The sequence below is a fragment of the Melozone crissalis genome, unplaced genomic scaffold (genome assembly GCF_028551555.1).
Source record: "Melozone crissalis strain CALT ecotype California unplaced genomic scaffold, PUWL_Pcris_2 ptg000029l_1, whole genome shotgun sequence".
NCBI classification, from domain to species: domain Eukaryota; kingdom Metazoa; phylum Chordata; class Aves; order Passeriformes; family Passerellidae; genus Melozone; species Melozone crissalis.
The window spans coordinates 6,989,198-7,013,337 of record NW_026535807.1 but is presented as its reverse complement, the minus strand read 5'-3'; the positions used below and the strand labels follow the sequence as shown (position 1 = coordinate 7,013,337).

Here is a 24,140-nt window from a genome sequence, read left to right as displayed (position 1 = left end):
AAGAGACTGTCCCACAGAGACTCATGAGGGTTTTGCTTTATTTATAGAGCATCCAAACCTAGAATATTAAATACTGCTGAGGAACGAGTCTGGGCATAACAAGACAGATTTTGGGTATGTTCCTCTCCATCACACCAGGAAAAGATGTTGTCAAAACACAATTGAGCTTTCAGTCTAAACACTACCAGCACTATCAGAAAGAAACCATAAGACAGCCTACATTTCAGTAGGGGATCTTGACATTCTCCCAAGAGCCCCCCTCTATCAGGAGCCCATTCAGCCAGACCTGGTTTCAGGTTTGAACCAAAAGCCCAGCACTAAACTCTCACTGCACAGCCCTCATTTCACAGGGCTCCTTCTCACACAGCGACAGCTGCAGGACAGTCAGGAGAAAAAGAGCAGAGAAAAGCCACAGGCAAGCTCCCTGTCTGAGAGTACCAACACTTGCCCCTTGAAGCCTGGATTTGCCCATTTTCTTCCTATGCTGACAGCTCCCACACCACAGTACCTGTCCAGGGAATGTAGGGATACTTACACAGCCCCTTGGACCAGGGACCAGCAGCAGACATGTGGGAATTGGCCAGAGACTGAGCTTGAGACTTTGCCTTTCCATGGCCACATACACCACTGACTCCAAGCTGTTATCCAGCACATGAGCAGCCATGTCCTGCCCTTCCAGTCACACTTGCTGAGCTCCCTGCTCAACACCAAAACAGCTGTATTTGGTCATTTGGTCACACACAGCCCTTTTATGGCTTAGAGTGCTATGGGGAAACACTGCCAGTGAAGTCACTGCTCCTTTTATGGGCTAGAAATGTCACCACTAAAATATGGGATACAAATATACATCTCTGTGTATATATTTATATTTATATCTATATCAATATCTATATCTATCTCTACATCTATATCTATATCTAATATATCTATATCTATATCTATATCTATATCTATATCTATATCTATATCTAGTATATATCTATATCTAATATATATCTATATCTAATATATATCTATATCCATATCTATATCTAATATATATCTATATCTATATTTACTTCTCCATCCCTGGAAGCGTCCAAGGCCACTTTGAGCAGCCTGGTCCAGTGGAAGCTGTCCCTGCCCATCACAGGGGTGTCAGAACGGGGTGGTCTTTAAGGTCACTTCCAACCCAAACCATTCTGTGATTCTCTGTGCCCACATGGAGAATTTCTACAGATCTCCAGCCTCTCCAGGAAATTCTGGCATACAGAGGTCATTGAATAAACTCTATGGTCTTCATAAAGATCAGACTCTGGAAGTTGTTCCTGCCAGGGCAGATTTGGGGAAAAGCAGTGTAGTATCACTACACTGCCTTTTGTTGACAATAGCCTGGGGGTAAAAGAACTTTTTTTGCTTCCTTCTCCAGTCTTCCAGTCTTCCATAGGCCTAGCAAATGCTCTCAGACAGTCTGAGAGCATTTCTCCCAGATAAGTAATTTCACAGACTCAAGCCTTTGCTTTCCATCCCCCAGAATGACTCTGTGAGAGATGCCATAGCCCCCAGCTCCCTCTGCACCTGACGAAATGTCCTTGAAGGATTTCAAATATTTATGAAAACTGAAGCAGGAAATGTAGTCAAAAGCCAGAGTGTGAGGAAGAGAGACAAGAGGTGATAACATACAAGCAGGAGAACAGAAAGAAGGATCCTGCACAATTCCCTTCTGCTACTACTTTTTTAAGGTCTCAAAACTCAAGTTTTTTGCCATTTCTAAGAAACTTTCAGCAAGAAAAGAAAAATTCATGTTTCTTGGAAGGCACATAGCTATAAAGGTGACCAAAGTAGGAAACACTCAGCAGTTCTGCCCAGACTTAGGAACAGCTCTGTGCATAACCCACTGCTGCCTTACACTGAGCTCCATTTACCCCTCTTATCTCCCCTCCAAAAACAGGCAGTAGTCCTGCTGGGGGCTATCCAGAGCTTTTCCCAGCCCTTGCTGATTGACTTAACTTTGAGAGGAACAAACTCAATCCCTCTCTCCAGCACAGCCCTCTCTACCTCTGCTCAACTGCAGCTATTTGGGATTTTTGTGATGGGCTGTGTCTGCTCTCTTTTTAATTACTGTTTTGCTTATATCTCTGAGTTTTAAATTCCCCTTTGTTATTTTTCCATCCATATTTTTCACTTCATATTTCATGCTGCTTCTTCTGTTTGGTAACACCCTCTCACTGGGGGTTTTGTGTTGGTAGTCCCTGCTTGCTCTCTGTCCTGCAGGGTCTCCTGATGTTTCTCTTTCCAACAAAGTTCTGGGGTCTGAGTTCTTCAAAACAAAACCAACACCACCTTCTCTGCAGCATCAGGGACTGATGGGTGGTTGGACAAAGGGTGTTTCTAACCAGATGGGAACAATAATTTATCCTTATGAAAACTGGGTGTTGCTTGGTAAGTAGGAATACGACCATGGCTGGCTCTCTGTCTTTTACAGCCATAAAAGACTAATTTTAGGAGTATTGACTAAACTCCCTCAGAAACAAATTGAGAGCAGGATCTTTCCCTTTTCACAGTGTCCCTGGGGCAGAGGAGAGCCTGACCAGGGTTTCACTAATGGTGAGGATCCATGTCTGCTCCACTTTTGTGGGCACCTGTGAGGATGATGTGAAGTCCTTGGTTGGGAATTAGACTTGAGTGCAGCACAATTTGGGCTGGGAAGAGCTGGTTCTATTCTAAGTAATCTGCACTCCTCCCTGTGAGTGCCTGGCAAGGCAAAGTGAATTCAAAAGGTTGTCGAAATGACCAGGAAAAAGGTGCACTTTTTTTTCAATTTTTTTTTTTTTTGTACTTTCATCTTTCTATGAAGCCTAAAAAAAGCCTTGATATTTTAATTTATTTTTTATTAGTTCCAATTTGGTGAAAAACAATTTAAAAAACACACTATCCTGGTAGCAGAGAATGGATTTCAGTGTTCTCAACATTGCTATAAATAGCATGTCAGCAACCAGCATAACTTGTACAACAGCTTTAGCCAGATTGCAAATCTGAAGGAAATTCAGATAATATTTAGCTTGAGAAAGGGTTGTTATATTCATTTTTATGGAAAGGAAGGTCCCCAGATAATTTTTTAAATTGTCTATCATTATAAAAAGTTTATTTTATGACATTAGTAAGCTCCTGTTTTGAGGTGTTACCAAAAATGACTTCAACACATCCTGACAAATGGTTAGCAAAATTTCCAATTAGATGCAGAGACCACCTTATTAAAACCTGGAAGTTTACAGCACTGCTTCTTGCTCAACCCCAGAGCCTGAGAAAGCACTTGGGAAAACTGCAGTCAGTGTGAGGAAAGCAAAGATAATGTGTGAATTGCCTGCAAGGAGGGCAGGAGTGGGGGCTGATGTTCAGGGATGTTTCAGGCAGTTTTTGGGGGCTGGAGATTCTTGTTTTCCCATAATTTACACTTGTGTAGTTCATTTTATGTTTCTGATCCCCAAAAGCAGGATGTAGAGAACTGCTCATTTCCTGAAAGTTTCTTGAAATTCTATTGCAGATGACAGGAGCTGGTGCTGTGCTTGGAGCTTCTCCATCAAGTACTAATCAGGTGCCTTGGACAAGAACTTCAAGCAGGTCAGTGCCTTTAATGCCTTGCACACCCAGGCTTTCACCAGTGGAACCTGCTGAGAGTTTTGATCTGATTTGGAGCATCCCCCTTGCTGTTGTGTCCTTGCCTGGGCTGCACACCAGGTGATGCTTTGCCTCCCAGCCTGGCCTCACCTGCAGCCCTGTGCTTGGGGCACCCTCTGCAATGGATGATGTGAATTTGAATTTTCCCTGGCTGAATTTTCCCCTCATGGTTTGTGTGGGAGCTCAGACCAGCAAGCAGCAGTTTTAAGGAGAAGGAGCTGTTGTTCTCTGAAGTGATGGGGCACCAGCTCCTGACTCCAGGCTGTGGGTGCACAGGGATTTGGATGGCTATCCCTGGAGAGTGATGCTGTTTGGGGTGTTTCCTGTCCTTTCCATTTTTATTAGCAGTCTTACACAGCCAGCTGTGAAAAACACCTTCCAAGTTGCAGGGTTGTGCTGGTGTGAATTTGGAGATCTTGGTGAGTTTGTATTTTCCATGTTGTGTTACAGGAGATTCGCACCTACCACACTGTCAAAGCTTTAATCCAGACTGAAGGAGGTGAATAAATGAGGTAAATAAATGCTCCCCTAGCAAGGAAAGAACAGGTGAGATACCTGCTGGGATGCAGAGATGTGTAAGCAGAATGACCACCTCAACCCTCCTTAAGGATGCAAGTGCTGAATGTGCTTTGTACCAGTATTGAGGAGCAAAGTTTGGGATTTTGGCATTTCTCCTTCAATCCTGGAGCTGGCAGAGTGAGTCCTCCCCTCCTCCTGGCTATTCCTGACCCTCTAATTCCTTATCCTGAAAAGAGATTTTTCTCATGCAAACCAGCAGCAAGGTGGGTTTGGGTTTTGTTGTTGCTTTTGTGCCCTAAATTGGCACTGGGGCAGGGCACAGCATGGGGACAGCTCCCTCATGGGGCTGGGACAGCTGAGGGCATCATCCCCATGCAGGATGTGGTACAAGCCCCTTCCTCTGTGCTTAACCCAAAGCAGCTCTGGTGGCTGCAGCTCTTCCTTGGAGCCAGTGCTCTGACATTTCCCCCTCTTCCTTTAAGAAAAGAAAGAGAAAAAATCTAGCACTTAAACATTTGCTTTGGTAAAGGATGAAATGGAAAAGTAGGTCAGATTTGAAGGATCCCAGCCCTGACAGTGTCCCTTCCAGAGCTCCAGACACAGGTTTTTGGGGAGAGACTGAATATGACTGTAGCAGTTCTTCTGATGCTCACTTGTGCTCTCCATGTTCCTGTGTATAAAATCACCCTCAAAATGCCCAGGACAAATTATATCTGATGATTTTAAGGGACAAATTTGCCAGTTGCCAGTGATATATTCATGAAGTGAAGTTACCCCTGTTCAGCTCCTTTGAAACTTAGCTGGGTTTTACCATGAAGCAAGGTTATTTTTTTTTGCTTTTAAATAGTCTAAGCTAAATTAGCTGGAACCTAATTACAGAATGCTTTTGATTAAAGCCAGACAATGTGCTCTGGAAGCCAGGATCAAAAATGACAAGACAGGATGGCAGTAAAAGATTAGGAAGGAAAAGAAAAATGACTGATTAGTTTTTTAAAATCAAATCAGGATTGCCTTTTGTACGTGGAACAAAGGTTGCAGCCAAGTCAGGCAAACCTTTTGGACTAAGGAAAACTTGACTTTCAATAATACAATTTACATATAACTGAAATCCAAAAAGAAAAACTAAAGATTATTTCTGTATCTATTCTTAGAGATCAGAAGAGAAATAGTTGCAAGCCTTGTGTTAGTTCTAGAAATCTTACTAAGATAGTTTGACTTGTAGACATGATACTTTTGGTCAACATCAGCTGTGCAGCCAAACAGCTGCCTGCTCTTGCCTTAATCACTGAACCTTTAGAAAGTGCTCCGTAATTATTTTCATGCCATACTCTGAAAATAACCCTGTTTAAAGAAATTGTGCACATTGCTAGAAAAACAAATGCTGATTCAACAAAGCTCCTTTCAAAAATACTTTTGTACCTTTAGCTTTATAATGAGCAATAGCCTCATTGCTCTGCTGATTTGAATCCTGAAGACTTGCTATTGTCTGGCAACACATTGAGATGTGCATTTTTTTCCCAAGCTATTTTGCTCTAAAACAAGCACATACGGGTTTCTGTATGCAGACTTTATTCAGCTTCTGAGGACAGAATATTCTGCAGTCCTGTGGCATTTCAAGTTGTTTACCTTACTATACAGTGAGGGGGGTTTGATGTCCATGCTTGGCCCTATCATCTGCACACAGGGAAAACTGAGAAATGAGATTCCCTGGGCAATTAGGTTTAATAAGGATTATTTATAGCCAGGACTGTACACCTAGGATTTGAAAATGCAGTGGGGGAGGGAGCTTAGGGGTGTTAGAAATTGTGCTACAGGGCCTGGCTGGGACCTAAGAGTCTGGTCTCTCCCATGGATCACCATATGTGATTCCTGGCCACATGGAAGGCAATTCTTGGCTATCCCAAGGCTTCATATTTTGTTGCTCTTCTGTCATTAAATTTGAGAGTGAACATACCAAAAAAGTGAAGCCAAGCCATGAAATGACTGGCAATTGGCTTTGGGATGGGTGAGTGAACTCTGTGCCAGGAAAAGGTGAAAAGCTCCCTAGTGCAGAATACAGCCCCAAGGGGAAGCTATTGAAACCTAATCAAATAACTGAGAGATTTAAAAACAACAGAAAGATCCAAGAGATGGCACCAAGCTCTCCTCTCTAGGAGATAATGTATTGCAAACAAATTTGATGGAGACCCCGAGAGGATGAAGTGACCCTGGAGAGTGTGGATCTCGAGAAGAGTGACAGGTAGAGTGTGAGACTGAGGCCTGGCTGGAGCTGGGAAATCTGGTGTGCTAAGTGCCATATGGTCCTCCTAGCGCGTGTGCGAGACCTCATTTCCACACCCAACTGCTCACAAAAAAATTGCACTGGTGCTATCACCAGTTGCCTTCAATTCGCTTCAAACTGGGTGACCCCGCCATCTGGCCCTTGCTGCTGCAGCTTGGATGACCCATGGGTTGTAGGATTTGTGCTCTGCCACGTGAAAGGAAAGGCACTTTTCCTACTATTTATCTGCACCTGTGTGCAGATACACCTGGCTGACATTCAATGTCCAGCCTAGGAGAACAAGAGATTACTCTCACCCTTTCCACATCAGCAGGTGGAAGTAAGATTTAAATCAAAGACATCCCAAGGAAAAACAAAGCCTCAGTGTCCTTTCCAGCCCCTCGAGGCTGGCATGCTGCAGTCCTGGGCAGGGGTAGGAGCACTACCATCCCTTAGGTTAGTGTCCCCATCCTGCATGGCTATTTCTCCATTCCCACAGGGAAAATTTGATCCAGATTCACGTGCTGGCACAGTCATGCTTCCATGGATCTGCTGCTTTCCAGCCCCATGTGGTCTGCAGTCCATGGGTGTGCAGCAAAAGCCTGAATTCACTTGGTCTGCTGCTTAGATCACACTATAGGAAATTATTTATGAGAACACAGGTTCAGGCAGCCTGGGAGAAGTCTAACACACATCTCTTAGCAAAGTCCTTTGAGAAAAACCTTTCCAAGGTAGAAATGAGGGGTAGGTACATATTGAAGCTTTTCCTACTGACACAACTAACAGATGCAGTTCTCACACTTGCAATTAACCAGGGAAGCTTCCCACTTTCTACCCAAAAGAAAAATCAAGGTATGTGCTTCCTAGAAACAGGAAAGAAATCACTGCCTGTAGCAGGAAAAAATGCTAATCCTGAAATGAGGACTTTTGCTTTTAAACTTGCCCTATTAGGACTTGGGCCAATTAAATTAATTTTTTTGATGAGCACTAAAGCTCCACCAGTGTCCTATGCAACAGCAGGACTGGCAGGGCTGCTTCCCCTTAGAGCACTGCTGGAGCCTTTCCAAGGAAAGGAAAGGGCAGGAGCCTCCTGTGTGTGAGATCCTGTGCCTGTGAAATATTCAGAGACTTTCCAGCCTATTTTTCATTCATCAGGGAGATTTGTACCTGTACTTCTCTGGCTTTTATTGATTCATGCATGCCAAGCCCAGCCATCCAGGTGTGAGCAGAGTGAAGATAATGTAGTGTCCTGGGGTACAGCTTTGTGCTGTACCATCAATAATTGCAAAATTACCATGGCTGTAACCTGAACATGCACTTCAGAGTGTGTTTTATCAGGTGGGCTCAAAAAGCATAGAGCTTTAATGTCATTTTCAGAGCAAGGTTTGTACTAGGATGCTCAAGAACTGGGGTGAAGGTGCTCTTACTTCTGAGCTGACTGGGATAGAGACAGCAGCTGTGAAAGCCAGAGACACTCAGCCATACCCAAGAACAAACGCTAACAGCCGTCTGGAAGAGTTCATAATGGCAAGAAGAGGCACTGAGCACTGGCTATAAACTCTGGTTTACACGTTCCTGCCATGGTTCTGCAAGGATTTCCAGCCAGAGGGGGAGCTGAGGTGAGGATGGCCAAGCACTGAGGAGCACCAAGGTGAAACACAGCTGGCATGGTGGAGAGGGAATGAGAAAAATCCCCCCAAAACAGCATGAGGGAGCTCCTGTATCTGCTGAAAACCCAGGTGTGCTGACCTAGAGAACAGTGGGGGAAAACATCCCAGTAGTAAAGGTTTTAGGAGCATTTGGTTAGTTCTCCTTTCTTTGACAATTTCTGAAAACTGAAGTCCAAGTGCCACTAAAATCTCAGGCTTTTAATTGGAGGCAATTAATAAAGGGTTAGAGAATTAGGCTTCCAGTTCTCTGTGGCAGTCAATGGAGATGGGGCAGATTTTTCCCCCAATACACTACTGATAAAATTAAAGAAAAATATTCTTCATATCCTTCCCAGTCTACTGCTAAGTTACGCCTTTACTAAATGTTTCAGCATGTTTTTTCAATCTCTCAGGAGGTTTTTGAACTGCTTCAATACATCCACAGCTGTAAGTCTCTCCATGAAAGAAACCTATTAAAGGAAACAGCACATGAGAGTCACAGTAAACAGCAAGTGATGAAACTTCCCACAGCCAAGGGCTTTGTTGGTGGGAATACCAGACACCAGAACTGAAAATCCCTGCAGGAGGTAGAATGGTTACCCTGCTACTCTTGGGGACCAGACTAATTCACACTCAATGATCCTTGTGGGTCGCTTCCAACACAGGATATTCCATGATAATTTCTTCTTCAGGCATAAGAACTGGAGGCAGGTGGCTTGCAGTGACCTGGCTCTGCATCTCTGTACCAGTGGGAGAAGTTCTGGCTGGAAGTCAGAAGGATGATTGTGCATCCCTGCCTGCTTGTGCATCTTGGAGATTTATGGATGCTCTGTCCTTCTGCCTCCGTGAGGGGACTCTGCCTCCCACAGCACTGGGCCACCAGCAGGCAGTTCCTAGAATTGCTGAGAAGTGTTTCATATTTCCTAGAGGATGTTATATAAATAAATAAATAAAAGCATATCTGATAATATTTTGTAAGGCAAATTATCCATTTTCCTTTCCTTTTTTTTCCTCCAAGGGTAAAAAGGAGTACAGAAAATGCAAGAATTTTTAATTGAAAAAAATTAAATGTAATTCTGACCAGAAAGCTGTTTTGGTATGGTTAAAAAAAATTATTTAAATTTTTAAAAATCTGGACCCAGTCCCACTGCTGCCCGACTTCAGCTGAGTTTGTTCCAGATCTGTGATTTTGACACAAAATCGACTGCCTCAAGTTCCAGTATAAACTTCATAAATTCATCTTTTTCTGACTCTCATCCCACCCCCCTCCCCCCCCTCTTGTTTACTCCAAGAGTGCATTTAGATTCTCGTTTGGGGTTTTTATAACAGAGATGTAGTTTGAGCAAAACTAATTGACTTATTTAACTTTTGCAGATGGCTGATTCCTTCCAGGGAATAAAAGCTTCAGGTATTTTTTAGGCACATCTCTGACCTACTTATGGCCGAAATCCTATTTGAGCACTGGTGTCCTTCTGGTGGCACAACTGGTTATCAGGGTGGCAGGGAAGTTTATTATGGAAATATTTGCAGATTCGGGGTTTCAGTCTAGAGGTGGTTGTGCTCTTAAACGGGTTGATGGATTTGTGTCCCGAGCCCTTACTGGGGCAGGAATTTGCTCCATCGCAAAATCCTCGCAGTGCTGTTTAAATGCCACAGGGAGCTGGGAATGCTGCCGGAGAGCGTGGATGTACACAGGGAACCTCCGCTCCTGCCGGGCTGTGCCACCCGGGATGCATTAGAACTGTTAAGGCTCTGCTGGGAAATGAGGCCAGGACAACAGCAAGGCAGAAATCGCTGCTCTGCTGTCAAGGAAATGCTCGAAAAAGCGGGAGGGAGGGAGCGAGGGCTGAGAGCGCAGAGCTGCAGCCCTGCGGCCGCGGGGGAGACGAGCGAGTCCGTCCCGGGAAGGGCTGAGGGGACGGAAGCGCGCAGGGCAGCGGGGGCCATCCCTTAAATATTAATAGTTATGTGCGCGCGCTCAGGAGGCAGTTTGTTTTTTCTCTTTAAAAAAAAAAAAAAAAATTCCTGATGCTTTCCTCCAGAAATAAAAATTGAAAAAACAAAACAAAAAATTAACGCAGATTCCCAGGAGGCCAGCGCCGCTGTAGGCAGCGCGGGAGCGGCGGCGGCCGGGGCGGCCCGTGGGGGGCAGCGGGCGGGGGCCGGGGCCGGGGCGGCTCCGCGGGGCGGCGCGGGGGGCGCGGGCCCCGCCCGGCTGCTCCGCCCGGCCTGCGCGGGGGCAGCGCCGCGCATCCCGGCTGGCGGCGGGCGGGAGGCTCCGCTGGGCTCCGCTGGGCTCCGCTCCGCGGGGCTGCGGCGCCATGGAGGCGGTGGACCAGGTACGCGGGGCGCCGCGGGCGAGGGGCGGGCGGGCTGCGCCGCGGGGAGCGGGGAGCGCGGAGCGGGCGCGGGGCTGACCCCTCTCTCCGTCTCTCCCTGCCCGCAGCTCGCCTCCGCCGGCACTTTCCGCGTGGTGAAGGAGCCGCTGGCCTTCCTCAGGGTGCTCGAGTGGGTGAGTGCCGCGCTCGGAGGGGTTTGGGGGGGCTGTGGCCGAAGTGCGCGCACGGCGGAACAGGTGGGAGCTGGGCCGGGCTGAGGGACGGGGACACGGGGGATGGGGACGGGGACTCGCGTCCTACAGCGCTGGGTTTGTGGGTGACCCCCCCCCTATCCGTGTGCTGGCGGTAAACGAATTAAAAAAAAAAAAAAAAAAAAAAAAAAAAGCAGCGAGGAAAATAAAATCCTCGTTATGCGTTTAGCAAACTTGTCTCTGGGCCGAGCGGGGAAGGAGGCAGATAATTGGTGTGCGGAGCAATGTCACTGTGTGTTGCTCTGATGCTCATTCGTAGTGAAGTCTGCAGGTCAAATGACATCCATCGCCGGTAGGTCTGCGGGAGCAGAGAGCCTCTCTGAACGGAAAGTTCAGAACATGTCATGGAGGATTAATCACATTCCCCTAACGCCGACTGGCTGGGGAATTATGTAAGGCGTGTATTTCGGGGGGCGCATCCCTGTGCGGGTGTGTTTATCCACATGTTGGCACCTGCAGCGTGCAGCCCAGCCAGGGTCCGTCTGAGGGGGTGTTTTGGTGTGCTGGGGACAGCTGCTCACCCCAGACTCTGTCCCTGCTCACCAGAAGCAGCTCCTCTTCCTCGCTGGGCACCTTGAAGCATCAGGTCCTGTGGAGTTGGGCAATGGTGATGTGGCGGTGCCGTGGCCCGGGACAGGGTGGCCCCAGAGTGGGTCACCTGCACATGGCAGTGGATGGACAAGGTCCCTTGTGTTCTTTGCCCAGAGCTCTACAAACCCACCCAGCCCTGCTGCTCCTGCCTCAAGGAGAAGTCAGGACATGCAGGGCTGAGCCCCAGGTGCTGGTCTGAGGGTGCTTCAGCCACTCTGCAGCGCTCACTGCGGGGCAGAAGAACAGGAGCAAAGCTGTTCCATGGCAATAGCTGCTGGGAGCGTGGTCTTTTGGCTGCCTGCCTGATGAGGCTATGTCTGATGGGGCTTGGGAAGCGAGCCCTGCTGGGGAGGACTCTGGCCTGATGGGCATGGGCTGTGCCATCCATCGGGAAAATTGTCCCCGCCCCAGCCAGCGTGTTGGCATCCTTGGGACAGCGAGTGGGAACTCTTCTCTTGGCACTTTCCTGGGTCTGTAACTTCTTCCAACAGCCAAATATAAAAGCTGTCTTTGTCACGGTTGGAAGGCACAAGTGGAGCTGCTCTGGCTGCTGCAAGTGCACGTTGCCTGTGTGTGTACACAGCAGCACACGCGGCCGTGTGTGCACGGAGCTCTCTGACACGGCCAGGGTGGGACAGCCCTGGGCAAATAAGGGAGTACAGGAAAAGGGTGCAGAGTGTGGCAACATTTAAGATGATCTGAGAAGTTACTTTCTATCCATTTGACATGTATGTATAAGTAGAATTAAGCACTGTTTAGTTTATGGTATTTCACAGTGTGGAAGTCCTTATTTTTTTTTTTTAATATACTTGAAAGGCTTTGTGGATTACTGGAATTCCATCTCTATTCAATTAATCTTACTCTCCCATCTTCCTTCTCTTCTCACCATGCCTCCAAACTGCTGTCCACCTCTCTCTACCATTTCCAGTCCCAGCTAACTGTCCACCTCTCCCTCAGACCCCTTTTATCAGCCTAGCCATAATTTTAAACCTAAAACACTCGAAAGACCAAATGCTCCGGTCAATTCTGTGTCCTCTTCCATGTCCCCCAGCAGCCTCACAGACCTTGTTGCACTTGATCAGAGCAGTTAAATTACACCCTTATCACCTCCCACTTGAGTCCTAGATTGCATCTGCCAGGGAATAAAGTTCATGGCCCAGCTGGTGACGCAGTGATGCTGGGCGTTGGGTGGCTCTCGTGCCTGGGGGGAGGCTCTGTGGTGCTGCAGCACAGATGGCAGAGCTGTGGGAGTTCCTCAGGAAGGCTGGGAGGGTGGAGGTGGTGCAGCCTGAAAATGTCCTCAGCTTGTCCATGCAGCCCAGCCTTGAATTCTCACTCTCGTTGTATGGGGTGGCTCACAGTGGCTCTGGGGTGAGCACATCCTTATTCCTGAACCACTGCTGCTGAAATCCCTGTGTTTGTGGGTGCACACGTTTGTGGGTCTGGAGGCAACTGAAATGGCTTGGAGGTTCCTCAGATGTGAAACTGTAACTGCTGCAGAATTAATCTTCAGGTATGCAGATTCCAGTTTACCTGTAATCTGGCTCAGACATGGACTTCTGTCCCAAGGAACAGGGACCTTATCTGACCTTCTCAATTTCCTACTTTGGTGGTCACCTAACACCCAGAGAGAAGCTGCTGAGATAAGGCTGATTCTTCTGAATATTCATAGCACTGTAATTTGTTTTCATTTGTATTTCCCATGTACACTGTAATCTCATTTTCAGACAAGAAATTGCATTTAGAAGCCATTAAGAAACAACACTGGCTCAGGCCTGGGAAAGGTTAAGAGAAAGAAAAGAAACCAAGAAATCAACTTGTAGCAATTATGCAAGAGTTGCATTTTTTGAACTGTACCTTGGCAATAAAGCGTGTGGATCACAAATTGAACTTGGAAAAATGCACACAGCAGCACTGGGTGAGGCCTGGGTGTTTCCAGCTTTGAGTCAACTCATGGCATGTGGTGGGGGCAGGGAAGAGCTGTATAAAAGCTGTATTTGTTCTTGCTCATCTTCAGTCCCTTGGCTGTTACTCCACAGATCTTTGCATGAGAAGAATGTTCTTCTGAAGCTTATTTCTCAGATAATCCACTGTGGCACTACAACCAGTAGCAATGTCACAAACACTCTTACAACTTCGTTTGAAAAATAACTCTCTTATTCGTGCACCTGACAATAATGAATAAGGAAGGAAGAAAGAGAAGAAATACCTTCATTCATCTCCCTGGATTAATTTCAGTCCTGTGACTCTCTGGATGTGTTTAGACTGCTTTTATTGGGGTCTGCAAAAAGTGAGCAAGACCAGCAAGTTTGTCACTTTTGGTCTATTTGTTTTGCACTTGCTGCCTCTCTCTCTGGAGCCCTAGAAGAGGAAATTAAGTGAAAAGCAAGGCAATGTGATGGGTATAGGAGCTACCTGCTGTACTCGGGCTGTTACTGGAAAAATATTTTTGTGAAAATGGGAACTTTGTATCCCTAGGCTGTGGAGGACAGAGGGGGTATGGGTGGTGGTGGGGTGTGTGGGTGTGTATGTTTAATTACATTGTGAATTGCAACAAACAACTTTCCTTCTCCAAACCCAAAGCAACCTGATACTTGTCGGTTTCCTGTAAAGTAACAAGAGCTGCAGTGCCGTCCATAATGTCTTTCCCTGTGTCCCTCCATAAATGTCCATAATGTCTTTCCTGTATTCCTCCATAAATAGCAGGATGCAGAAACTCCACCGTTGTGCCAGTCAGGAGATGCTGTGATTGCCTTGATGGTTATCCATAGGTTGGTGTTTTAAAATACCTTGCAGGGAGCTCCCATCCCCACCAACTTGCAGCTGTGTCTGGGTTGCTATGGGCAGGGGGGATTTTTGGCACAAAGGCCACGCTGCAACTTTGTGTAAGCCAGTCCAGCTTTTACCATCATTTTATCATATCACAATATTTGTGAATCATTTATGTTGCAGGACAGATCTTGTGGACACAATGGCTTTTCTTAGTAGGACAACTTGGAAGTGAATGTTAGGATGTTCAGTGAACTCAAACGTGTCTGACTTGTTTTACTTCTTGCCTTTATGCAGAGAAAAAATACATTGCAGGCCTTGCATGACTGGCTTTCATCACTGCTCATGAGCATCTCCATGGGATGTTCCAAAGAATTCCAAAACATTGGGCAACAAATCTCTGGGGGGGATTGGGTGAAGATTGTTTGAAACATCTCTGTGTGGTGCACATGGACTGAGCTAACCTTGCTTTGCCTCCTTGCCTCCACGCTGGGATCACTTGACTGGTGAGCCAGGAGAAAGGCCAGGCTGTTGTCAAGCTTGCTGTGATGGTATGGATTCTGAAAGGGTTAGCACCTCCTGCCTTGCACACAGATGTGTGTTCAGAAGGCAGAGGGAAGCTGAATCTTGAAAGACTGATAATAAGTCTTGTCTTTTGTCCTAGTGCTGATTGCTCATCTGGCCATGGAGTGCTTTTGTTGGATTATATTTGCATGCATATGAATGGACATAAGTAGCTGCGTGCTTTCAAGTGTGCCCTAGAAAAGCCTAGATATCTTGAGATGCTGAAAATAAATGGGGAAGAAATAAGAATGTAATGCTTCCATGAAGCATGTGTGATTAGCAGTTTGCTCTGTCTAATGTATTATTGGCCTGAGATGTTTTATAGTTGCTTGAGACTCTTCATCACATTTGCATATATGTGTTTGGTTTTTGCTTAACCAGAAGGCTGCTGGCTACTCTGGTATGGGCAGATACTTAGTTGGTGGAGCAGGTTTATCTTGCTGAAGCTTAATGCTCCTCATGGATGCAGGGTGGAAGAGTTGAGTGTTTGATCTTCTCTACGTACATATTGAAAGAAAATCCTTAAAAAAAAGTGATATTTCTCATTGCCTGGTGATTTTGCTTATACAATGCCAGGATCAGATGTTGTATTTAGTGTTGGGCCCATCCATCTTGATGTACAAGAAGCACATACACATGTTTAAAATGTATTGCCAAGTCTTTTGATGTCTGCTTGGGGATGTAAGTACTTAGCTGCTCTTGTAAACTGAGTCCCAGTTGCTGCCTCAATGGTCTTGTACGTGTAGTGTCAGGTCAGCAAAACATGTGCCACTAAATCAAAAAATGTAAATCCATTTCTATGGTATTTTAATATTAGAAAGGTAATTACCGTGTAACTAACCCTTCTCTGTAAGCTGTCATTAATTGGATGATTTCTTATAGGCAGCTTAGCATAATGCATGCAAAATACACTGCAGCTCTGGGCAGGCAAAAATTGCCACGATGAACCAACAAGATGTGTGAGCATCCAGGAGACCTGAGCCCTGGGAACAGGCTTCATTTGTCCTTGGCTTTGGGCCTGCAACTCTGAGCACTTATTGGGGTAATCTGCAGGCAGGGAACTCTGTCAGACGAGTTATTTTTATTAGGAAGAGCCCAGGAAGTGGATTTTGCTTTTAGACATCAGGTGTGCAATAGGAAGGATCTGAGAGGTTTCTGTAGTCTCACTGAAGGCAGATGTGGAAGCCAAATGTCTCTCTGCCAGTGGGACTGGCATCAAGGCAGCACAAGCACTGGCAGTGCCTACCTTGTGGTCCTAAAATCTCAACTACTGTGAGTCTCATGATTCTGAGACCTCTGGCTTTGATAAAAGATACAGTTTTAGATCAAGGTAGCAGAAAAAGATGGGAGCTCTAAAGACTGAAAACCCAGAACAGAACTGAAAGAACAGGAAATCTGCCTTGTGGTCCCGTGTTTTTTGCAGTCTGCAGAGAGCTGACTGCTTTGCTGTTCACATCCATCATTATCTGCATGCATATCTGGTTGGAAACTGAGAACTCTGCTTATCAGCAAGTTGCTGTTAAAATGGTACAAATGCTGATACAGGGGAAGAGAAAAGGTCAGCAGTGCCCGACCACATTGCAAATAAATGACATCTTTCATCTGGAAAATGCCTACCATTTTCCATTTTAGGACCATGCTGTGATCATGGAAGAGCTGATTTTAAAAGGTCAGCTAATAGTTCATTTGAATCCTGATGTTTCTCAAACAGCCCAGAGTGTGACGTGGTATAAAATAATTATGTAGGATTAGCACATATGGTTGAGAGACAGGGCTCCAGGAGCAGAACTTTTTGGAGTTTCATGCTGCTGCTTGGAGGTCCCTGGGAGAAACTGGTGAAATCTTATGGCAAGCCATTTCAATGGCTGCTGTTATCCGAGTGTGGCTGTTTGAAGCATTAGGAATAGAAGATGAGAAAAGAGACTCATTAATGCTAAATTTGATTATATATGCAAACCAGGTTTCTATGAAAAGAAGAACAAAAATGATCTGACTTTCAAACTAGCAATAAGATGTGTGCAGATAGAGGGTTCTGCTATTAGACAAACACAGTTAAAGTCTCCTTGACAATTTTTAGGAGGGCGATGTTTCAGTCATCACTCCTGTAAATCAGCATCTGCATAATTGGAGCTCCGGGTGAAAGCCCTGCGTGTTGACATCTCTGGATTCAGATGTTGCAGTTGGGAGAGGACAGGCTTGGAGATGCTTCTGATGAAACCCTTTTTATCATTTGGATGCTCAGATCTCTGGCTTAACCTGCATTCATGGCACTGTCTGTGGTCCCAAGGGGCAGGAGGTGTTGCTTGGTGAAGTTCTCCATTCTGCTCTGGGGGACAGGACCTTGTCCTGAGCAGGGAAAGAGGAGAGGCAGACAGAGGTGACCCTGGGCTCTGCACAGGACTGGCTGAGGAGACAAAGCTGCACCTCTGCAAGCCCAGCTTTCCCCTTGGGCACTGGGTAAAAATGCTTTGTAGTACGGGCCTGGGGTGCAGTGTGGAAAACAGCACTTGGCTGTCTGTCTGTCCAGCCCAGCAGCTGCCAGAGGGGTCTGCATGGATTTTACTCCCAGGGGAGTCTACAGAGTGCTGTTTAGAACATTATAGAAAGGAATATACAGTGTGGAGATGCTGTGTTTAAGGTGTTTGTTCAAAGTGGCATATGTGCTGCAAAGTGTGACATTGTTGCTAAGGTGACAGCTTGCTTGCTTTTTGGCAAAAGCATAAGAATACTGAATATAGGCAAACTGTAAGCTTTTGCTTTAATTTGCACAGTTTTATCTTCTGGTTGTGATAGAGACTTCTCAGGTTTGTGTTTGGGAGCATTGTCTTCCCATTCTGAATACTTCACTCAGTTATAAAAGCTAATAGTGCTTCCCATTCTTAAGGGAAGTCCTAAATCACATAAAATTATGGGAATTCCAATTATTATAATTGTAGATTTAATGTATGTCATTGAAAGGCTTTGATATATAATATTTATTGAAGCAAGGAAGCATTCTCTAAGAATATTTTATATAAACAAAAGTGCTAGGTGTTGTGTCATTAGCAACCTATAGATGCAGGCACATCCCTGAGTGCATGCTCCAGATTTTTGGATGGGGCATTTGCACTCATTTGCAAGTGCTCAGCTGGAATGGATGGTGTGGGGAGAGAGAACTCCTGTGGGTCAGGCTCAGAGGTTGTTTGTGGTGGGAGGGAGCAGAGTCTTGTGTTGGACAGCCTGGGTTCTGCTGTGGTGAAGTATTTTCATAATTCTGCCAGGGGAGGAGGATCAGCAGAGGATTAGACTGGTGTGGCCCCTAAGGAGAGAGGGTTTTCCAGATGAGCAGCCATCTGTGGCATGAAGCAAATGTTATGAACCTCAGTGTTGAGAGCAGAGAAGAAAGGTCTCACAGGATGAATGTCAGCTTTGGCCCTTAAAGCAGAGGGGTAGGGGCATGACCCAGGAAAAGCTGAAGTAATGTGCTCATTGCCCTTTATTGTTTTACCTTTCCTTTTTTTTTTTTTTTTTTCCCCAATGTTCTAATGGAGGGATAATTGTGTTTCTCTGAGCAAGCTGTTCTGTCTGTGCCTTTTCCAGAATGCCTTAGCATCTGGGAGAAGGCTGTGTTAGAGGCAGAGCCTGTGGGAGCTGCTGAGCAAATACTGTGGGGAGCAGCAAGTGCTGCAGCCTGAGGCTTGGGACAAACACTGTGGGGAGCTCTGGGGGCTCCAGGGCCTGGATAAGTGCTGGCACAGATGTTCAGCCCAGTTTGGCAGGGCCATTGCAAGGCAGAAGCTGGTGAGGATGTTTTCAGTGCTCAGACATGACACAGGGAGCTTTTGCTGGATTGGAAAAGCCACTTTGATAAGAAGACCCCATCCTAGTCACTAAAATGTGCAGGAGGGAGGTGGTGTTAAGGAAGCAGGAGAAAAACTGAAGCAGGAAGATTTCAATGAAGTTTTATCCATTTTCAGAGGAGAGGTGAACAATCCCAGACCTGCTGTCAGAAATAAATCTGATTTGACTCTTGCAAAAGTCCCAACCTGTCAACTTGATCTTTATTCTATGAGAAGTACCAGAGCCTGCTGTGAACAGCCTGACTGAATATTCACCAGAAGTACTCAAAACTCTGAAGTATTGAAGGTGAAATTCTGCCCAGAAGATTTCAAAATGAAATGCTAACCAACATCAGCAAGATCATTGATATATCAGGAAGTAAATTATAGTAACAGCTCTACAGTATCTCTTTGAATTTCAAAGAGAAGTTCATTGTGTTTGTCCTCAGTCTTCTCTTTTCCTGATGTTAATGCTCTGCCCTCCTGTGTAATTTCTCAGGTGATGCAAATCCAAAGTATCTTTGCCTAGAAGTGATAAGCCCCAGCCCAAATCCTTTGTCATGTGCATGTTGGGTGCTTGTATTGGGGCCCCATGTTTGACACTGCATCTGACAATCTTCATATTAGGTGAAAAGCCTCTCTAGCATCCCCAATAGTATTAAAGAAGTAGCAAAATCTTCCTTTCTAGGTTTCCAAAATCCAAGGAGACATCTGGCTTCTTGGTTCAGCCTCCCAGAGGTGGGCTGTGTGGTCTATGGCTGCCTTAAGCATCCAGCCCAAAATACCCCAGGAAGCCAGGAAACATCTTACAGTTATTGAGCAGCAAACTTGAGCATTGCTTGAACTGTTTTCAGAATAATCTTCTCCCTGGTTGTGTGCTGGAGGTATGCTCAAAGCAAAACCAAACGAGACAAGGCCCCCAGCTGCATGCATGCAAGTCGAAAACCACATTGTTGTGTACCCCTTCTCCTCCCCACACAAAGGTCATATTGCACACAAAACACCCCTTCTTTGCATCAGTTTTTTACCCCATTTCAAACAGCCTTTGTATGGAGGGAAGTGGTTGAACATGGCAAGGTCACACCTCCCTGCTGGGACTGTAAGGGGGAATGATGCTCTTGGGTGTATCTTGTGCCCAGCCCATGGGGCTTAGGCTTGATACTGGAAATTGGCTTATTACTGCACAATATGTATATAGCAACAATTATCCTTTGAAGCTGAGTTTCAGTTTCTCTTAGTGGTTTTTAGGGACTGTGCTTGAAAGCCAAAGCAAGCGTGGGATTGCCCCACCGCCGGATCCAGCGGCTGATGAATCCGGCAGGGCTCTGCGGATTGCCATCTCCAGGGGCAGTCAGCGTGCTGGAATGGAATTAGGACCCGGTTTGAAAGGAGATGCTTGCCAAAAAATTAAACAATGGATGCCTTCCTGTTTAATTTTAACATTTTAATTAAATTCTTCTCTGCTGTATGCCTTTGATCTTGGTGAGCTGATGCACATGGCGCGTGCTGTTGTGTCGTCGCAGCATTTTGTTCTAATCTTTCACGAAGATGCAGGGATGCATTTGAGGGTGATAAAAGTGCAAAAGCTGCTCACTGCCAAGTGCTGAGTGCATTGCAGGCTGCCTTTTCCAAGTGGTGACCCACGGGCATGTGGACAGAGGGATTACTCACAAGTGTGGCTCAGTAGAGTTTCTCTCTAAACGTATTCACTCCATTTTTTAATCTTCTGTGAGCAGTGCTACAAGAAGAGTTTCCTTGATGGAATTACTCATTGAGAGGGTTGATGCCAAGAATGAAGATTTTATTGTGAAAGGAATTTAATTTCAGGTGGAATAATTAATAAACTTTGATTCTTCAGTCAGAGAGCAGAAGCAATGCTGTGTGTTGTACATTGGGCACATCCATCGATTAATCCCAGCCAAGTGCCCAGTTTGGGAGCATTTGGCAGGCAGCTGGCTTTCCTTGCAGCCAGGCACAGAGCAGCAGGAAAGGTATGGGAAGGAGTTTCCTTGTGGATTATAGGCTGGGGCAGGTGATTAAGGATCATGTGGAGTATTTGTCCTTTGTGGTTTGGGTTGTACCTAAAATGTCAGGGAAGAAGCTGCCATTCTACATGCTACATCAAAAGAAGTCATTGGTAGAGCTGCTTTGGGAAAAGAAATCTCATTTACTTGAGGGAAAAATAATTCTTAATCTCAATTTCCTTTCAAAACTAGGACTTTGGTGAGATCATGAATGGAGGAATATTTGTGACAGAAACTACAATATTTCAACCAAAATATTTCTGTAAAGAGATATTCTCTACATAAGTGGTTGTATTCTCCTCCTCTGCACACCTTGCTGAGGTGCCCCGGGCTCAGTCCTTCTGGAGGGGTCAGTGATATGGGACCCTTTTGCCCATTGGAATGGTTTAGCCTGGCTGTGGCACCTGATTTCCAGAGCAGGCACAGGGTGAGGGGCCAACCCAAACTCACTGAAGGCACAGCACTGGTGTTCCCAGGGTAGATGTTGCAAAACCTTAGCACTGGCACTTAGAAAAGTCAATATTTTTTTGAGAGATGACAACTCTTTTGGGAAAAGACAAGTGAGTCTAAAATGCAGAAAATTATTTTGGTTGAAAATTGTCATCTGACGTGTAACGTGTAAGTCCACGAATCCATACTGGTGCTGTAGCCTATGCATGTACTGTGTGCCTTGCCCTTTTTCTGGCCGACTGTGGAGTTTTTCAGAGCTGTGCAGGGCAGCCCAGTCCCCTCAGCAGAGCACCAGCGCTCCTGAGCCCCCGTGTTTTGCTGCGTGGTCCCGGGGCTGCGGTGGCAGCCTGTCACTCGTGGCAGGCAGCTCGGTGAGAGGGCGCCTGTTCCAGCACAGAATCTGTGCCTGTCCAGATTGTGAGGCCCTGGCAGGCAGCAGGAGCTGGCTCCACGGCGGGCTGACATATGCAGGGGATGCTGGCTGTGCCACGGGGTACGAGCCTCCTGCCACTGCTGCTTCCCAGGCAGGGATGATGCCATGAAAATCAGCTCCTTGCCCATGTCCCAGCGGTGGTCCCCACTGCAGGGACCAATGCTGTCACTGCTTTTTTGTCTTTTTCTTCATCCTTTCCACCATGGCTTTCACAGCAGAATGACAACAGGAGATGGAGACGAGATTTGGGTCTCGTGGCAGAACTGATCCAGCACAGCTTGTGTTGCTGAGAAATCAAATTGAAAAGCTCTTTCTGCCATGCAGCTCACCATGGCATAGTTCAGTCATTTCTAAAAATGGCTTTTTCCCTCTTCAAATTTGTGTGCTCGTTAGTGCTGGCCACCCATGGGTGCAGCTTTGTTTGTTCGTGCAGCTGGAGGGGCTCTGACAGAGCTCATAAATGTTCATTGTGCAGCTCAGTCCCCCAAAAGTAGTGACTCAGCAGTGATCAGACATCTCTCATGGGACAAACAGTTCCCAGCTATTCCCAAATTGCACTGAAACCCGTGTGTCACTGGGCTGCCAAGAGGCAGGGCTTGAGTACCCCACATCTGTATTGCTTCTGCACAGAGAGATTGCTGAGCATGTCCTGGGTTTTAGGACAAGAGTATTCTTGCTTCGTTTAAAAGAGAATTTATTTTTTTTTTCTGGGGATTTTTACACTCCACCCCATGATGCGCTTTGGGATGCATTCAGCTTTCTCTTCTGAATAGGGCTCCAGATGATGGAAATAAATTATCATAAATTAGAATAGATTGCACTCTTCAGCATCTCTACATCTGTCATTATGTTTCTTTAACAGTTCAGTTTAACATTTATACACACTCTGACAGCAGCTACTGGTGTGTATGCTATAAATATTGGCTTGCAGAAGACATTAATGGAGTTTAGGTAAACGTTTGATGCCGCTGAGATTCTGTTCCATATGGTGGTATGCAGAAAAATCAGATTCTACATGCCACATATAGTGGTCACGTATTCCTATGGACTGGCCTCCTGGCATGGCAGCAGCTCACTGCCCCACCAAGAAAGCACAGGTGCCTTCAGAGAGGAAGGTGAGATTCTTGCAGTCTATTCTGATTTTTACCACCTGTATTTATCTGTGATATTTAAAGCCAATGTACAGCATGTAGAGATGGGAAGTGCTTATGAAAGAGACATCTCACAGAAGCAGCAATCAGGCAACAAGCCGTGGGAATGCTCTGCTTTAGACATGTCTAAAGAAAACCCATGGGATTTTCTGGCCCAGGTGCCATTTTGTTGTCAGTAAATGAGTGGCAAGGTGGAAACTTTGTGCATTGGTTGGTCACAGTGGCTAAACCTGTAATATTTTGCTCTACCTCTGATGCAGCTATCACCAAAACTACATGGAGGGAGGGTGGCATGAGGGTTTGAGGAATCTGGCTTGCATCCCTCTGACTTACAGGAGGACAAACAGCTGAGACCATCATGACAACAGGCAGGAAGAAATATATTCTGGTTCCTCTAGTGTTCCTTCTGCAGTTCAACAGAATTTGGGTGTCTCCCAGTTATGGTGTCTCCAATAGGTTTGGGGTTTTTGGTTTGCTGGCTTGGTGGTTTGTTGTTGTTTGGTTTTTTTCCATTTGGTTTGTTGGTTTTGGTTTGTTTTTTTTTTTTATTTTGCTAATTGCAACACTTTGATTAGTGTAGCCTGGTGGTGTGGCTGTGTCCTCTGCAGTTACTCTGATTTACTTTCAGGCTGGAAGGAAGGTAAGAGGGCAGCTGGGGTAAAGCAGCCCAGCCCCTGCTCTTGATGTGGGGCCCTGGAAACATCTGGCTGGCGCTGGCCTGGGGCACATCTGCTGCAGAGAGCAGTGCCTGCTGCATTTGCCCCTGTGTAATGCGATGCAAGTAATGAGGTAACCACAGTGTACAAACCGACTCAAAGCAGGGCAGTCTGAGGAGAAAGTGCTCTTCACACTGTAAATTGCTAAAGGTCTTTGTGATGCCAGTGAATTAAAAGTCTGAGAAGAAAAAACCCTCCAGTGCTGTAAGTTCAAGATGAATCTTTTAAAAGCCACTGGTGGGGAGGGGAAGAGATAACTTATCTGAATGGAAATGCATTTAAACTCTGTATTTTGTACAGCTCTGTGTTGCTGCTAAGCAAACAGTGTGTTCCCTGTCACTTGGAGAGCTGGAGACATTTTTGTGTAGACTGAATAGGTTTCTGTGTTGATGTTACCCCTTTTGATCTTAATTGTTAGTCAGGTTTTCAGTCCTTGGCAGGTTATTCCTTTTAAAAGGAGTTGCTTCAGATGATTTGGTGATTCGCTCTTATTTATTCACACTGGCAGTGCAGAGGAGCCTGGTGTGCATCCTGTGAGCATCTGCAGCCACCTGCCCCCTGACTGGGCAGAAACCCCTTTCTTACCTTTGCGTTTCCACGTTTTATTGCTGTTCTGACTGCTTGGATGGTTCTTCTGCCTCAACTTTTTTCTGCTTTTTTTGCTCCTGTGGAGGAAAAAAAAAGTTTTGTGAAACCATTAGCAAAATCTTTCTGCCCAGAGCAAAACCTTGCCTGTGAATTTCCTTTGAATGCTTACTTGTGTCTGAGCTTGAGGCTGGCATTTAGGTCTCTTGAATGGGGTTTTAAAGGAACTAAACTGTACTTAAAGAAGGGCAGAATTTACATTGGCCTGATGCTAAAGACATTTTAGCCCAGCCAACGAGATTTTATGGTAAGCTTTGGTCCAGCAAGGAGCCCTTCAGCCTTCTCCAAGCTGAAAGAGAAGCTG

The 24,140-nt window shown here is 45.9% G+C and overlaps 1 protein-coding gene across 1 annotated transcript in view; it reads left to right on the top strand.

The window, feature by feature from the left end:
• The first annotated feature begins 10,312 nt into the window (after positions 1-10,312).
• Positions 10,313-24,140, top strand: part of SYNPR (synaptoporin) — a 97,950-nt gene continuing 84,122 nt past the window's right edge. Inside the window, exons 1-2 of the mRNA XM_054281059.1 lie at positions 10,313-10,424; positions 10,532-10,597. Coding sequence (XP_054137034.1) covers positions 10,407-10,424; positions 10,532-10,597 — 84 coding nt within the window. The 5' untranslated portion in view covers positions 10,313-10,406. The remainder of the gene's footprint in view (positions 10,425-10,531; positions 10,598-24,140) is intronic.